General features: G+C 42.1%; 1 protein-coding gene across 4 annotated transcripts in view; it reads right to left on the reverse strand.

Annotated features, from left to right (window-relative positions):
• clcnk (chloride channel K) overlaps positions 1 to 16,944 on the reverse strand; it is a 73,346-nt gene that overhangs the window by 12,556 nt on the left and 43,846 nt on the right. For all 4 annotated transcript variants that reach the window (XM_069918886.1, XM_069918884.1, XM_069918883.1 and 1 more), the window contains exons 4-12: positions 15,928 to 16,067; positions 15,364 to 15,441; positions 11,731 to 11,809; positions 8,303 to 8,428; positions 7,308 to 7,392; positions 5,672 to 5,773; positions 3,438 to 3,522; positions 2,256 to 2,429; positions 1,498 to 1,567 (exon numbers count right to left, since the gene is read on the reverse strand). In XM_069918886.1, the coding sequence (XP_069774987.1) occupies positions 1,498 to 1,567; positions 2,256 to 2,429; positions 3,438 to 3,522; positions 5,672 to 5,773; positions 7,308 to 7,392; positions 8,303 to 8,428; positions 11,731 to 11,809; positions 15,364 to 15,441; positions 15,928 to 16,067 (939 nt within the window). The remainder of the gene's footprint in view (positions 1 to 1,497; positions 1,568 to 2,255; positions 2,430 to 3,437; positions 3,523 to 5,671; positions 5,774 to 7,307; positions 7,393 to 8,302; positions 8,429 to 11,730; positions 11,810 to 15,363; positions 15,442 to 15,927; positions 16,068 to 16,944) is intronic.

Below are 16,944 nucleotides of genomic sequence, written 5' to 3' on the forward strand. Positions count from 1 at the left end.
TGCTGTTGTGTGCAATAAATGACATATTTTTCATCATCAGTTCTTGCCCACTGACAAATTGTCTAAGTCTCTTTGAAGTCTCTTGACATACTCATCCCGAGCCACAAAAATCACCCAAATTTATGCTATCAGCACACTTGAAAATATGAAACTTTCTATGTCTTCCCTCATTCAAGTCATTGCTACAGTTTGTGTGTAGCTGGGGCCCAGGTACCAATTCCCGTGGTGGCCACTGATCATTGCCTGCCAAACCTGTCTCTTTCCACTCTTTGCTTTCTGTCCATCAACCAATAATTAACCCAGTTATTACACACAATTCCAGGTACCTTATTGACTAGCTTTTGGAAATCCAAAGAATTCCAGTAGATAAATCAGACATGATTTCCCTTTCATTAATTCATCCTGACTCTGCTCATTTCCATGAATCTCTTCAAAATGATCTATTATTACGTCCTTCATGAATGGCACGGTTGGGTTTACGGTTAGCGCAACACTCTTACAGAGCCAGCGACCGGGGTTTGTGCATTTTCATTGGTTTCTTCTGGGTGCTCCAGTTCCCTCTAGCCCTTCAAAATGTAGATCAATTGGGTGTAATTGGTCAGCAGGGGCTCATGGGTTGGAATGGCTAATTACCGTGCTGTATGACTAAATTAAATTTAATTCATTATTGATTCCAGTATTTCAATTACTACTGATGTTGAACTGACCCTTTCCTCTCTTTCTCATTTGCTTCCCTCCAATTCCAGGATAGGCAGACAATAATCGAGGCTCTCTCGCTCTCTCTCACTCTCTCTCACTCTCTCTCGTTTTCTCTCTCTATCTCTCTATCTCTCACTCTTTCTCTCTTTCTTTCTCTCTCCCTCTCTCCCTCTCTCTCTTTCTCTCTCTCTCTTTCTCTCTCTCTCTTTCTCCCTCTCTCTCTTCCTCTCTCTCTTTCTTTCTTTCTCTCTCTCTCTTTTTCTCTCTCACTCTTTCTCTCTCTCTCTCTCTCTCTCTCTCTCTCTCTCTCTCTCTCTCTCTCTCTTGCTACTGCTTACAAAACTCTGGGATGGAGATAATCATGTCTTTGGCATTTATTGTAGGGTCACCAGCCTCTTCAGAGCTTTTATTTTTCACTCATGCTAATTTCCTTCATTCTTGGTGGAATTTGAGTCTTCATTTTTCTTTTATCCTTTCTCAAGTTACTGGCATAAATTCTCTGTCACTTCTTTGGTCACCAATATAAATTTTCCTTCTCTGCCTCGAAAGGAGCCAATGTTGCTCTTACAAGCCTTTTCTTTTTAATAGCAACTTTTACGTATTTCATGCACGCTTACTCTCACATTCTTCCTTCATTTTCTTGACCCTCATTTGCCAAGATCTAAAATATTCCAGATCATCAGACCTTCATGCTACTTTTGGCAACTTTACACCCCTCTTCCTTTAATTTAATATCACTTGAATTTCTGCAGTTAACTTAAGCAAATGAAATGGTGAAGATTGGTTTTCTGAACTTACCATATATAAGTACAGGCATGAAATATCCAGCTGGTAGAGGCATAGTCGTGGCAAGAATCAACATCCAAAACTAGAGAGGTAACAACACAGAATCAGCCAAGCACTGAACCTCCACTCGTGAACCTCAGCCCTGCTCTCTGGCCTCCTTACTTGAGGAAGGATTCACTGGCTTTGGAGGCGGGATGATCCCAGAGGTGAAGGGGTTGGTCTCTGAGGAGAGATGGAGGCGTCTGGGACTGTACTTGCTGGAATTTATAACAATTGGGGGGGGAGGGGGGGAGGACCTTGAAGAAATGTATAAAATTACGAAAGGCTTAGTTAAGATAGAGGTAAGAACGTTGTTTCCATTGGCAGGGGAGACCAGAACTAGGGGACTTAGCCTCAAGTTTCAGTGTAATAGATTTACGGTGGAGTTGAGGAGGAACTGATTTTCCCAGAGAGAGCTGAATCTGAGGAATTCACTGTCCATTTAAGCAGTGGAGGTGATCTCAGTAAATATATTTAAGACCAGGTTGGCTAGATTTTTACATAGAAGGGGATTATGGAGAAAAGGCAGGTAGCCTATTATCACATCGGCCATGATCTCATCGAATGGCTGGATGGCTGACTCCTGCTCCTATTTCTTATGCTCTTGTTTTTGTACCCAAGTATGGGGGGCATCCAGAAAAGCTGTGAATTACACATGTTTGAATCACAAGCTCATTCTGGGGAAAACAATTAATGAGACGGAGCCAAGAGCGGAAATGTCCAGTGAGTACCTTCATGAACAAGAAGAACAGGATGGTGCCATAAAAAGTGAAGGTTGGGTGGCACCAATCGATCCAGAGATTGTCAGGGTCCACCCTTGTGTGAATGTCAAGAGTTGCATTGTGGGAAAGCTCGCCCCAGGTCCGATGGTCAAAGAGTGAAGAGAGAAGCTCCTTCATGCTGAGCTGCACAAGAAGAAACGAGTCATTCAGGGATGATCCTTTGAACAGAAAGAGATCTCTTGATTTTCCTCTGACGTGAATGGAGCAACAGGGGAGCTTGGTCACTCTGTGGCATCTCTTACTCTGGTCCTTTTCTTAATTTGCCTTTGTCCCGTGACCCCTGAGAGGCCCTCAGATTCTTTCTCAAAACCATCACGCACACGAGAAGCTTGAATACTGGTGAAGAATATCACATTGAGCTCAGATAAATGATCATTTCAGGGATCAGCATATATTGATCAGGTATGGGGGCTTCCTTTAACTCATCTTGGCGCTATCTTGGGGAAGCACAGTTAATGTACAGTGCCAGCAACCTGTGTTTGAATCTGGCGCTGATGTTAAGGAGTTTGCATGCTCTTCCCGTGTGTGCATGGGTTTCCTCTGGGTGCTCCCGCCTTTCAAAATGTATTGGGGTCGTATTTGGGCGGCACGGGCTCGGGGTCCAGAAGGGCTCGTGACTGTGCTGTCTGTCTAAATTTAAAATTTACAAGTGGTTCCCCAGTACACATCAGTTAACTAAAAGGCTCAGAGCTAGAGACAACCAGAATGCTGAAAGCTAATGGGAAGCTCAAATAAACCATGTGGTAAAATTTCCAATGGTAGAAGAATGAGATAGATGGTACACATCAGAGTAACTTTGACTAATAAAAGCCAAAGCTTTCCAATGGTATGGTTACGATGTTATGTTCATTTTACAGTCGCTGAGAAACAGACAGTGTACACGTTTGGAGCAACAACTTCACTAATTGGCTCAGGAACACCTTTAATTGGTGGCAGCCAGTAATTGCAATGAAAGATGTATGTATTTGATGTCTCTTGTTGATACTCGTGTTTCTGACTCTATCAGGCTGGGTTTTCCATGAGGTTCTGTATCTGCCATCAACCATCAACCCATGAGGTTCTGTATCTGCCTTAATATTTATATTACCTGAAAGTGACACTGAAAGGTTAAACATGTTCGTAAACACTTACCCTGGATGCCATGAATTGGCCCATGCCAGCAGGGAAGGTAATGGATGCCAAGAACAAGGTCATAAGTCCAGAATACACAGCTTTCCTAACAGCAGAGTGACAACATAAGCCAATGTCTCAACAATTCCATCAAAAATTCACTGAAGCTAATACATTCAAGTTAATCTTCCAACCTGTCTTGTTGTGGTCATCTTTAATTGAACTTTAACCCCTGATCGACAACACTTCAAATTGTTTATATAATTCAGCCTTTGAGCTCAACCTGCAAGCGAATCTGTTTGAGTTCTGCTTTTAATGAGCTGCATAATACCTACAGGCGCATTTTACTCCACTGAAGAATGCAAATCTATTTGCCATGTTGGTCATCAACAGTAAATCACAATTTGACAATCTATTACTAATTTCTCCTAAACCCCTTTGGGAAAAGAATCAAATTCAATTTCTCTGTCAACACTCCACAGCTGAAAAACTTTCCTATATTAGTTTGCAGATTGTTACTTGATTTGTCCCAGGCAATACTAATGATGTCGGGTAACACTAATAGTAACTCTTTGTCTGCCTTACACCAGGCAAAAGTTAAAATATACATGTTACATTTTTAATGGGTTATTACGTGAACAATAACAGGAACTTTGAACCTTGAATTTTGACTGTCTTGCAGAGAAACTTAATTAGGTCGTCAGTATTGCAATGTTCAAAGCCTAAGGGTTTGCAAGATTTCGTATGAAAGGAAAATAGCCATTGTATACAACTGGCTTTGAATATGGAAGACTAAGATAAATAAAAAGGTATGAAAAATGTTGGACTACCTCAAGACCATTGGGAACAGTTTTGGGTACAAACAATAAAGCAGGAATAGGCCATTCATTACCTTCCTCCATGTGTCATTATCTAATAGGCTGATGGCTGATCCAATTGCAGTCTTCACTCTACTGTCTACCCATCATAACCTTTCACTCTCCTCCTCATCAAGAATCCACCTTCCCTCTTTTCATAGAGTCAAAGACACTGCTTCTGTTATCCTTTGATGAAGACGTGTCATTTATAGAATACAAATCATTCATAAACTATTGAGTACAGGAGTTGAGATGTTATGGTAAAGTTGTATACGACATTGGTGAGGCCAAATTTGGAGTATTGTGTGCAGTTTTGGTCACCTAACTATAGGAAAGATATCAATAAGGTAGAAAGAGTGCAGAGAAGATTTACTAGGGTGTTGCCTAGATTTCAGGAACTGAGATACTTTAATTTCTGGAGCATAGAAGAATGAGGGGAGATTTGATAGAGGTATTTAAAATTATGGGGGGTATAGATAGGGAGGTTTTTTTCCACTGAGAGTAGGTGAGATACAAACCAAAGGACATGGGTTAAGGGTGAAAGGGGAGAGGTTTAAGGGGAACATTAGGGGGAAATGTCTTCACGCAGAGAGCGGTGGGAGCGTGGAACGAGCTGCCAGTTGAAGTGGTGAATGCAGGCTCAATTTTAACATTTAAGAGGAATTTGGACAAGTACATGGATGGGAGGGCTATGGACTGGATGCAGGTCAGTGGGACCAGGCATAAAAATGGTTTGGTGCAGACTAGAACGGCTAAAAGGTTCTGTCTCAGTCTCTGGTGGGGACTCCAGAGTTTTGTGATATAACCTTTTATAAGGAAAAGTGTAAATTGTACGGATTTGCTCAAAAAGAATTTGCAAGGGGATAAAATAGATGATATTTTTCCAAGAGCCTAGTTTTAAGAAATGTTAGGGAGGTTTTAATACAGTGAATGTCTCTATTGATTTATAGCTCAAAATGAGAGAACATGAATTTAAGATAAAAACAACAAGAATTAAATATAGATCAGAAAAAAATCTTGACATGTGGAGTTTAGAAGGTAGGAACTGTTGTTTAAAGCAGAGTCATTTTTGGAAGTCTGAGTGCTCTGTTTCTGACCTGCAACATTCCCGATTTCTTAATCGATTTTTCACCACATTCAGCCCATTTTCTCATTGAAATACTGTAATGCCCAGGATTTAACTCATGCATTTGTAAATAATTACCTGCAAAGGAATTTTGTATGAAACAGAAAATGAAGTCCCGTGTCAGCAATTGAAATGAATCACATCTCTGTTAATACTCATCTAAAAACATCCTCCTTTTAAACATACCATCGTAACAAGGATTAGGACATATCTTTGGGTTTACTGCTAATTTTTCTCCCATGCAAATGGTGAATAGTGTATTCCAGACTTACTCTGTTGCCATGAAATTCTGGATGAAAGCATTTCTCTTGATGTAACCCAGCAGCCTGCGCTGACAGGAAAGATACACACAGCTCAGGATCCCACAGATGATTCTAACCACACCAGCAAGAGAAAAGAAAGAGGTTATGTTTTAAACTGAACGGCGAAAGGTCATATTTCATTACTGTGTGACTTAGAAGTTGATAGTCTGTCAGTTTATCACATCCATTTCATTTCATCACTGTACCACAATCCCACAGTTAAGAGTAGTGAACAATTTACCATGATCAGTCCCAAGATACTTCCATTACTCCTCAGTATCTGGGCTGCCTGTGATGTTGCCAGTACTGGAATGTTTCATCCTGTGCTATGTGTGACATTACCAATCTCTGCAATATTCATGGTGCATGTGATCTCTGATTACAGTGGACAACAAACATGTTGTTTTCTGAACACTTTTGGGTGAATTTTATGGATTTTGGGCTGCTGATCATGAAGATCACCTTAAAAGTTTCCTATCACCTAACGTTTTTTTTTGGTATAAATTTTTTGTGATTTCCTGTCATATTTTAAGTCTATTTCAAACATGCAAAACCATGAAGTGCCACGTGTCATTGAAAATTCACTTTCTGCATTCGCACTTGGACGTCTTCCCTGCTGATCTTGGTGCAGTCAGAGACGAACATGGCGAAAGTTTTCACCAGGACATTGCGACCAAGGAAAAGCGATATCAGGGCGACTAGATGGCCGACTGACATGAGAAGCATCAGATACTGAGCACAAACGAAAATAAGCAGCTAAACAATTTTAGGTCAGTTGAACTAACGCAATGCGTCAGCCTCATTATGCGATTAAATATGCTAAATTCAATCCAAGTTAATTTAATGTTTCTCCAACTTGCTACATGATACAGCAAATCTGAAATTATCTTTGTGTTCAGCTTGAAGTTGTCCGTCATTATCCCCAATATTTTTTTTTTCAGGAAGTAAACCTTTTGAAAAAAAGTGTTGCCCAGTGTTATCTCACTTTTGTACATTGCCAACCAAGTGAACTACTCACATGCTGCATGCGACATTATCAAGCATTAAATAAGGTAAAAGGAATACAAAGAGGACCAGTTCCATTTGTTTCACCTTGAACATGAGAATAAACCTGACCCACAGGATGCAAACATCTGGATGGGTTTACTCATACAATAACTTCTGTTAGTAAAAATGTTGCCGGGGCTACCACAGACTGATATGTTTATCCAATTTTTGTTTTAATTAGAAGTGTTTGAAACTCAGGTCTATTTAGAGCAAATGAACAGAATAATTTTGCAAAACAAACTCAGATATTATTCATGAAAACCTTTCAGAATGTGAAATACTTTAGAGATGATCTTTTATATTCTTTTATATGTTGGACACTGGTATTAACTTTTACCCTGCCTTTCAGTGGATGTTTAATCCTAAAGCCTGACATAAGCTTTATTGGACACAATAGGTTCCCAGTAACAATGAATGAATGAATTATAATAAACAATGAATGCTATGTTATAAAACAATAAGGACACATGGTTGTGTGTGAGAATCTGCAACTCCATTATTTCACTGCAATCACAGATGTTTAGGTAGTCACACAGGTAAAGTTTCAAAAACACCTCACCCAAGGATGACAAAGATAAATGTTTCTGGTAAATCAAAAGGGAAGTCAACTTTGAACTTTGTCTTGAAAAGAGCGATGATAGTTTCTGTGGGGAAACAAAAATACATTAAAATTTGAATTACAATGAACAACAAAAACAGGCAAGTCAAATTTATTGTCATCTGATTGTACAAGTACAACCCAACAAAACAACCCTCTCTGGTCCTTGGTGCAAAAACATGTAGACACACAACCAGACATAACACATATACAGATAAATAATACGTGAGCAGGACCAGTAATTACATCTATATTTAAATAAATAAATAAATATTTTGCTTTGTACAAATGAGAGTCTCGGATTTTCATCTGAGCATTTTCTTTGGTCATTCAGTATTCTCACGGCCCGTGGGAAGAAACTGTTCCTCAGCCTGGTGGTGCTGGCACTGATACTCTTCCCCAATGGGAGATGCTAAAAGATGCTGTGTGTAGGGTGGAAAGGATCCTCAATTATTTTGTGTGCTCCTTTCAGAAAACAGTCCTGGTAGATCACGTCAATGGTGGTGGGGGGGGGGGGGGTGGTGGGGGTGGAGGGGAGACTCCAGTGATCCTTTCTTACGCTCTTATGGTCCTGTGGATTGACCTCCGATTCATTTTTCTGCAGCTATGGAGCCACACTGTGACGTAGCCGGCCAGGACTCTCTCAGTAGAGCTCCTGTAGAAGGTTGGCATGATGGTGGCTCGTAGCCTTTCCTACTTCAGTCTTCTCAGGAAGTCCAGTTTCACCTTCCTGCCAAGTGAGGAGATGTTGAGTGTCCATGAGAAATCACTAGTTAAGTGAACTCCAAGGAACTTGGAACTGGGTTTCTATATTTCCCCATTTAACCTACTTGTTCATAAAGTGTGCTTCCACATGTAGTCGTGGCCACTGATTTAAAAGCTCTTTATTTTCAAATTGGAAATTTCCAATGGAGTGTGAGGTGGGGGTGGAGGGGGAAGAGGGCCCACACATTTACCTTGTTCGTTGTTGAACACAGAAAGCAGTCGGAACATGAATGCACCACAGGTCGCAGCAAAGAATCCCCTCCAGTAGTTTCGCACAGCAAAATGGGATGACATCACCTCCACACTGAACAGGACGCCTGAGAAAAATAGGATGGTTAGTGTAGCGATTAGAGCAATCCAAGTACAACGGCAGTGACCCAGATTCAAATCCAGCGGTATCGGAAAGAAGTTTGTACGTTCTCCCCATGACCTGCATGGGTTTCCTCTGGGTGCTCCGATTCCCTCCCAGCCTCCAAAGGGCATACAGGGTTTCCTAGTTAATTGGTGAATTTGGGCGGAGCGGGCTTGGGCCGAGAGGGTCTGTTACTGTGCTGCATCTCTAAATTATTAAAAAAAACACGTTCAGATAACAGCCCAACACATGGGCAGGACTGGCTTCTCATCTTACAAGCTTTGGTCCCACTAACCATTATTGAGAAAGATTCTGAGAATTTATTGACAGCAATCATTTAAGTAAGGCCCCATTTATTGCTCCATATCCTGACTTTTGCCATCAACCATCCAATTAGAAGCAGATTTGTAGAGTCAAGGTATCCAGGTAGCTTAAATAGCATTACATGAATGTAATGCCAGATGTAATTTTATGAATAGACGTTTACTTCTTCCATTCTCATTCATCAGCTCACTTTTTTCCACAATGTCATATGGACTTGGTGAATGTGGCCAAGTGTTCCAAGCATGGAGTCAGCCCTTAGATGTTCTCTTGGTACTGTGGGGTTAGTCACTTGTAAACACAGTCTGAGCACCTTAAGTTTAGTAGTATGCTTGTACTGACCAATACTGACAACACATTAGCATTACCAAAAGTGCAACAAATGTCTTTCCTCCAGCTCTCCACCCCCTTCCCTCTCCATTCACAGAGCCATCTCCCCCCACCCCCCCATGGAACTGTGCTCCTCCTCTGACCCTCCCTCCTCCCCCCCTCACCATTTCATTCTGGTGCCTGGCTAAATTTTGTTATACCTTGATGAAGGGCTTGAGCCCAAAACGTTGGTTATGTACCTTAATCTTTGCTGTATAAAGACCCTGTTTGATCAGCTGTGTTTCTCCAGCATTGTGTGCTCACTTGTAACAGTTATATGGCCATTCTCACATGAACTGCCTGTTCATGATTGTGTCAGTAACGTTCAAACTTGCTGAAGACGAAGTAAGAAAATAATTGGACAAAGACTATATTTCCAATTGTTCACAGTTAGAATTGGATTCACTCATTTTGAACATATTTCTGCAGTAATGGAAATTTATGAATGCGTTACTTTTCCCCTGCAAGTTGTCTTATGTGACTGAAGCAAAATAACTCTGAGAGGAGTGAAACACAGAAATCTGCAGATGCTGTGATGGAAAAACAGAACAACGCACAGTAAATGCTGGAGGAGCTCAGTCGGTTTCAAAGCATCCAAAGATATGGTATATTATCAATGTTTTTGGCCTGAGACCTTCCTCAAGGTAAAAGCAAAATGCAGGCAGGTGACTCTATAAAGATTGGGAGAGAAAGAGGATGAATGGGAGGGGAGGAGTCCAGAACAACAAACAAAAGGTGTTCATTGGATATGCTAAGAGGAAAGGTGAGAATTGATTCTGGCTCTGTGTAAGGAGACAGAAGGAAAAGAGAAGAGAGCGAGAGAGAACTAGGAGATTTCTCAGCCTTCAATTCCAATGCCTGCCTTTTTTCATTTATACTTCATTAGTTTGTGGAAGGGCTCACAACCAAAACATCGCAAATACATCTTTACCTCCTCAGGAGCTGAGTTCCTCCAGGATTTCTGTGGGTTTTTACAAAAATAACTGAACCAATTTCTCAGATTTTCTTTTACAGCTTGCCACATCAGTCTTTTTAACACGGCCAACTTTGCAGACTTTGCTGTTTTGTGCCTGGTAGCACAAAGATTTGGATGGAATTTATATATATTGGTAGGGGTATCATAGACCCATTTGATCTAATTTCACTCCGAATCTTCATTTGTCTCACCACTCTCCAGCTGGATGGAACGGTCTAGTGGCTCTCGATGGGATAACAAGAGGCTGTGATGATCCTTCCAGGATCTGCACAAGCTCAGCTGCTCTTCTGTAATTGCCTCCCAGTCAGCCACAAGTTAAAGTTGCTGCCTTACTTATGTTAGAATAACTTCCATGTATCCTTTTCATAATTGAAATTATGTTGCAATCATAAAGGCTTTCCTCAGAGTTCAACGGGTTTGACTAAGAATAATAGTGCTAATTTCCTTGTGTGTGGCCAGGAAACGCATAAGAAGTCTGACTGCCATCTACTCATGGATAGGTGGTCTTCGGAGAACAGCTGCATCCCACTTGAAAAGGTCACAGGTCACCTTCCTAAAAATCTGGCAGCCTTATTTAGAGGATATAGGTACCTCACTGGCACCAATGTAGAGTTACGATTGCTGCAGGCTAGCCAGTAGACCTCTGTCAAGATTTTGACCATGCGGTATTATCGTGCTTCCATATGTTTTACTGTACGCACTGACAATGGGATGCTCCTTTTTCTGTGTGTTTCTTTTTCTTTGTTCTTCCTCTGTTTAATATTGAGGGGAGGGGTTTTCTTGATGTAGGAATGTTGATTGTTAAATATATTTAAAATGATAAATAAAATATGACTAACAAAAAGAATGTTAGGGCCTAACATACATTGACGCTCAAACCCCAGTGAAGTCAAACAAGAAAGTCTGCAGATGTTGGGGTTGAGTGCAAGACACAAATATGCTGGAGAAACTCAGCAGGTCACGCAAAGAAAGTAAAGGGGTAACCAACATTTCAGGCTTGGACCTGAGTTTCTCCATGACATTTGTAGATTACACTCAAACCCAATGGGCTTTGCCATCATGAGATAGTTAGGAGCAAAATGAGCTTATTTATCTACACTTGATCTCGGCAGACTGGCCACGTGTGGCCTTTGGAATTCAGCGATCTTTCTCTGTGAGTGTTATACCATCAGTCGTCCAATGCTGACATGGTCCTTGGCCTACTAATACTGACCGGTGAAGGAACTCAGAGATTCATGTAGTCAGAGAGGCAGACAACTCCGAAGCAGGCCTTTCAATCCCACAGGAAATATTCCAACCATCAAATACCCCAGGAAGGAATCAAAAATTTCAACAAAGATGATGAAAAAAACTACAGAGGCAAAAAAAAAATTCCAACGAGAACTGATGAGGAGAAATTTCTCCAAAGCACAGCGATAATTTCATCATAAAACCCAGAAGTTCTTTCTTCCATTTCTATTGCCCGGCCATTAAATGTACTAACAAGCAAAAGCCAATGCCCCACTAACAATGGAAATTCATATTTAAAACCTCATCAGTAGAAGATGGCAGTCCCATTCACAGCGAGGAATTGTCATGCTCTTCCCCAACTAGTTACTTACCACTGATGGGTGCGCCGAAGCAACTTGCAACCCCAACAGCTGCTGCTGCCACCAGCATCTCGTACCGCTTGCTCTTATTCTGTAGAAAAGAAATATGACATGCGTTGAACTGGTTCTATGAGAACACAAGGTATTGGTCAAGACAAGTTTATGGTCATCCGATTGTACAAATGTCTCTTTCTTTGGCTTGGCTTCGCGGACGAAGATTTATGGAGGGGGTAAAAAGTCCACGTCAGCTGCAGGCTCGTTTGTGGCTGACAAGTCCGATGCGGGACAGGCAGACACGGTTGCAGCGGTTGCAGGGGAAAATTGGTGGGTTGGGGTTGGGTGTTGGGTTTTTCCTCCTTTGCCTTTTGTCAGTGAGGTGGGCTCTGCGGTCTTCTTCAAAGGAGGTTGCTGCCCGCCAAACTGTGAGGCGCCAAGATGCACGGTTTGAGGCGTTATCAGCCCACTGGCGGTGGTCAATGTGGCAGGCACCAAGAGATTTCTTTAGGCAGTCCTTGTACCTTTTCTTTGGTGCACCTCTGTCACGGTGGCCAGTGGAGAGCTCGCCTTATAACACGATCTTGGGAAGGCGATGGTCCTCCATTCTGGAGACGTGACCCATCAGCGTAGACTCGATGCTGTCGACCTCTGCCACCTCGAGTACTTCGACGTTAGGGATGAAAGCGCTCCAATGGATGTTGAGGATGGAGCGGAGACAACGCTGGTGGAAGCGTTCTAGGAGCCGTAGGTGGTGCCAGTAGAGGACCCATGATTCGGAGCCGAACAGGAGTGTGGGTGTGACAACGGCTCTGTATACGCTTATCTTTGTGAGGTTTTTCAGTTGGTTGTTTTTCCAGACTCTTTTGTGTAGTCTTCCAAAGGCGCTATTTGCCTTGGCGAGTCTGTTGTCTATCCCATTGTCGATCCTTGCATCTGATGAAATGGTGCAGCCGAGATAGGTAAATTGTACAAATACAACCCGATGAAACAGCATTCTCCTGTCCTCGGTCCAAATCACACAGACACACACCCAGAAATAAATACACATGCAGACAAACAATACATATGCAGGACAAGTATTTCACCTATAAGTAAATAAATATTGAGGGTCTCGGAGGGTTAGTGTGACCAGTTCCTTTGGTCGTTCGGCACTCTCACTGCCCGTGGGAAGAAGCTGTTCCTCAGCCTGGTGGTGCTGGCTCCGATCCTTCTGCATTTCTTCCCCGACAGGAGCAGCTGAATGATGCTGTATGCAGGGAGGAAGGGGTCCTCAATGATTTTGTACAACCTCTTCTGACAATAATCCCAGTCGATGGGGTGGGGGGTACACTCTTAATATACATTTACATCCAGGCAGGACTTGGGCAAGTTGAGATATACATATATATAGAGTTCCTGATTATTATATTGTGTGCTGATGGCAGGAGATGTCTCTGGCAATAGTGAGAAGGTCCTAATGATAGGCGCATCTATGCCTGTTCTAGAACAGAAAAATGACTGCCCATTGAAGCAAGCAGTCACCTAGTGTCTGCAAGGGCCGAGAAGAGTCCAAGTATGTGGTGAGATGGCAGTGGGAAAAGATATCCAGAGAGGTCAATGCCACAAAGACTCAGAAGTGGCGCCATGAGGAATCTTGATCAAGTGGCCAAGGCTTGTGAGTGGAGTTGAAGCAGGAAAGTCTGCAGATGCTGGGGTTGAGTGCAACACAGAAAAGTGCTGGAGAGACTCATGCATTACCTGCTATGTGACCTACATGCTTGAGTATTCCACAAGGCTTGCGAGTGTCCTTTCTGATGTTACATGCTACCAGATGCGCTGTGCTCCTCAGCCACTGCTCACTCCATTACAATAATTGATGACCTCCATCAAACATACCTGACATTCATAAACCTTACCACACCCTCTCATGCACAACACAGAGCCTGCCAGTTATCCAACCATGAAAGCCACACAATCCAAACTTCACACAACATTTCCTGACACATCTTCTTAGTCATGGGAGAAGAGAGAACAAACCAAAATGCAGCAGGAAGTCATTGGAAAGATGTCTATGTTCTGTATCCTCCATGGAGAAGAAAGAGTGGACATTGAAGATGACAGTATCTCATGGATAAACCTCCTTCATTTCACCTCCTCATCTCATAACACTGGATAACGGATTTGTCTTTTTGAACACCTTTCGGTGAATTTTATGGATTTTGGGTTGCTGATCATGAAAATCACCTTAAAATTTTCCTATCACCTACCATTTCTATCATATTTTTTAAGTACAACATGTAATTGAAAATTCATTTTCTGAATTTGCACTTGGATGTCTTCCCTGCTGATCTTGGTGCAGTCAGTGACGAATGTGGTGAAAGGTTTCGCCAGGACCTTGTGACCACAGAAAAGCAGCATCAGGGCAACTGGAATCCATCAATGCTGTCCAACTATTGTTTGGACACTGATGCAAGAGCATCAGATGCCGAGTACAAATGAAAATCACCAACAAAATATTTTTAGGTCAGTCGAATTAACGCAATGTGTCACCATCATTATACGATTAAACATGATAAATTTAATAAAAGTTAATTTAATGTTTCCTCAACTTCCTATGTGATACAGCAAATCTAAAATTATCTTTGTGTTCAGCTTGACGTTGTCTATCATAATCCCCAATTTTTTTTCAGGAACAAAACTTTTTGAAAATATTTTTTGCCCAGCATAATCCGTTACAAGCTGCAGGTGATGACTTTGAACCCTCCCCACAACCTTACTCTTCTGTTTTCCCTCTTTCAGACATCCAATGAGTGCAATCTGGCTGGTAGAGGGAAAACATGGAGAAGAAAGTTACAAAGCAAACGCACACATGCATTTATCATATCTATTGTGAGCATGGTGTCCAATTGGATCAACATTCTTGTGGCTCCTACCATGACCCAGTGTCTGACGATCAACATTTCAGACCTCATTTGCAACGTTCCACCTGAAGGCTGCTTGGTGCAGTGGGAGCTTGGAGCAAAGTCGTGTAGTCACCTTGTTGCCATCTCAGCACTGAGAGCTGTCAACATGAGCTCAACTTGTCTCCTCACAAGCCTTGAATGAAATTCAGCCCTCACTGCCATCATGCCTGCGGACACCAGCAGAATGCTAGACTAATCCATCCTCGGGTTGCTATTACCCCCGCACATTCCAAGGGAAGCTGCTTTCTTCTTCCAGGTAAACAATGTTCATGGTCTAATCCTGACACTCCTACACTTGCTTGCTGCCTGTCAGACAGCCCGCTGCTATGTAGAAATAGGCAGCCTATAATGTTGCACCTTCCCTGGTGTGATTTCGTCTATTTCATTCAGGGGCTACAAGTTGGTGGATAAGCTTGTCCATAAAGTGGATGTCAACAGAGCCATTTTCTCACTCACTGAATCAATATAGTCAACAAACAGTTGGGAATATATTGAAAATATGCCCATGAAATGCAGGTTGTCTCTGAATTGTCTAACAGTTGGATAGTACTTTGTGAAGAGTGTTTTTTTTTAAACACGTGATCAGTGACCTCACTGAGCTCTGAGATAATTGATCTAACGGTTGGACAGTTCTTTGCGAGGAGTGTTTCATTTGTTTTTTTTTAATTTAATGATTTATAAATTTAAATATGATCTCCTTCCTTACCTCATAATCCTTGGTGACTGTGGTTCGGATTCCTCCCAAATAGGTGGCAGTCATGCTGGAGATGTGTACAAAGGGGCCCTGGGATCGGGTGAGAAATGGTGTGTTCAGTGTAAAAATGCAAAGTGCAGGAGGCCCTCAATAGCCCAAACACTAACTCTGCTTCTCTTTCTCTGCCCATTGTCTGAGTGTTTCCAGCTTTATTTTTCTATTTCAGATATCCAGAATGCATAGTTTAAAAAAAAATCTGTGCTGTATTTAGAAATAATTTGTTCCTTCACTTATACCTCTACACCTCAGACCTGATCCTTCAGCTGGCGCATAAGGGGGAAGTTCCCCTCCTTTCTATTGGTTTCCTTATCCTCCCAGAAGATTTTCCTCCCCCTGGATTTTGGTAACATTCCCTTTCTCCTCCCATTACTCAGTTACCTCAATCCTCTTCACTTCATCACCTCCCGGCCTACCTCAGTTCTTTTCCCTTTCCCTCTGCCAACCCTTTCCACTCTCTCGCCCTGCCTAAACTCTGACCATTCTGTGTAAGGATCATGAGTAAGGTTTAAAACTTGCCACTTTCCCCAAAAAGATGGTGCTTCCCGCTGCCAGTGAACATGTCAAGCCGACCACTTTGGCCACAAAGTTTTTCATGGTCAGGTACTCCTTCAGAATCACTCCGGTCAGGATCGTCTTCAACTCGGGGATTCCTGAACCTAAACGAGAAATTAACGAATGTCTTAATGAATCCTCAAAACATTCCAAGGAGAAATGTCAGAACAGAAGCAAATGAAGTTTTGAAATATTAAAAACAGCTACAAGACACTTACGTAGTGGAGAAAGTGCATTTTACTCTTCATCCTTTGTTCTGCATGAATCTCTGTGTTTTACACTGAATCAAACTTGCACCATTTTCAGTGATTGGGGTTTATTATTATTATTATTATTAATTTTAATTTTAACAATTCATGAAACCCGTGCCACCCAATTAACAGCAACCTGCTTTTGGAAGCTGGGAGGAAATCAGAGCACCCAGGGGAAACCCATTAGTTAAGTTAAGAGATGTGTGCTGTTCGGCAGCATCACCATCTGGTATGGAGACACCTATACCCCTGATTCCCTGAGCATAAAGCTCTGCAAAAGGCAGTGGACACCCAGCCCAGGACATCACAGGCAAAACCCTCCCCGCCATCGAGAGCATCTACAGTGAACGCGGCCGTCGGAGAGCAGCAGCAATCATCAAGGATCCACCCTGCCCAGCACACACTCTGTTCTGGCAGCTGCCATCAGGAAAGAGGTATCGGTGCCACAAGATTCACACCACCAGGTTCAGGAACAGCTGCTCCCCCTCCACCATCAACAATAAATTTGATCAGGGACTTATTAACGACTTTTATTTTTGAACTTCATTGCTATTTTTTTCTCTCTCTGTATTGCAGTCATTTTTAAATGTCTTTACTTGATGAGTCAGATTTTTTTGCATTACCAGTAATTCCATCTCGCCCACAGGAAAAAGGATCTTAGGGTTGAATGTATGTACTCTGACAATAAATCTGAAATCTGAAAACCCATGCAAGTCACAGGGAGAATGTA

The sequence above is a fragment of the Narcine bancroftii genome, chromosome 2 (genome assembly GCF_036971445.1).
Source record: "Narcine bancroftii isolate sNarBan1 chromosome 2, sNarBan1.hap1, whole genome shotgun sequence".
Classification (NCBI taxonomy): domain Eukaryota; kingdom Metazoa; phylum Chordata; class Chondrichthyes; order Torpediniformes; family Narcinidae; genus Narcine; species Narcine bancroftii.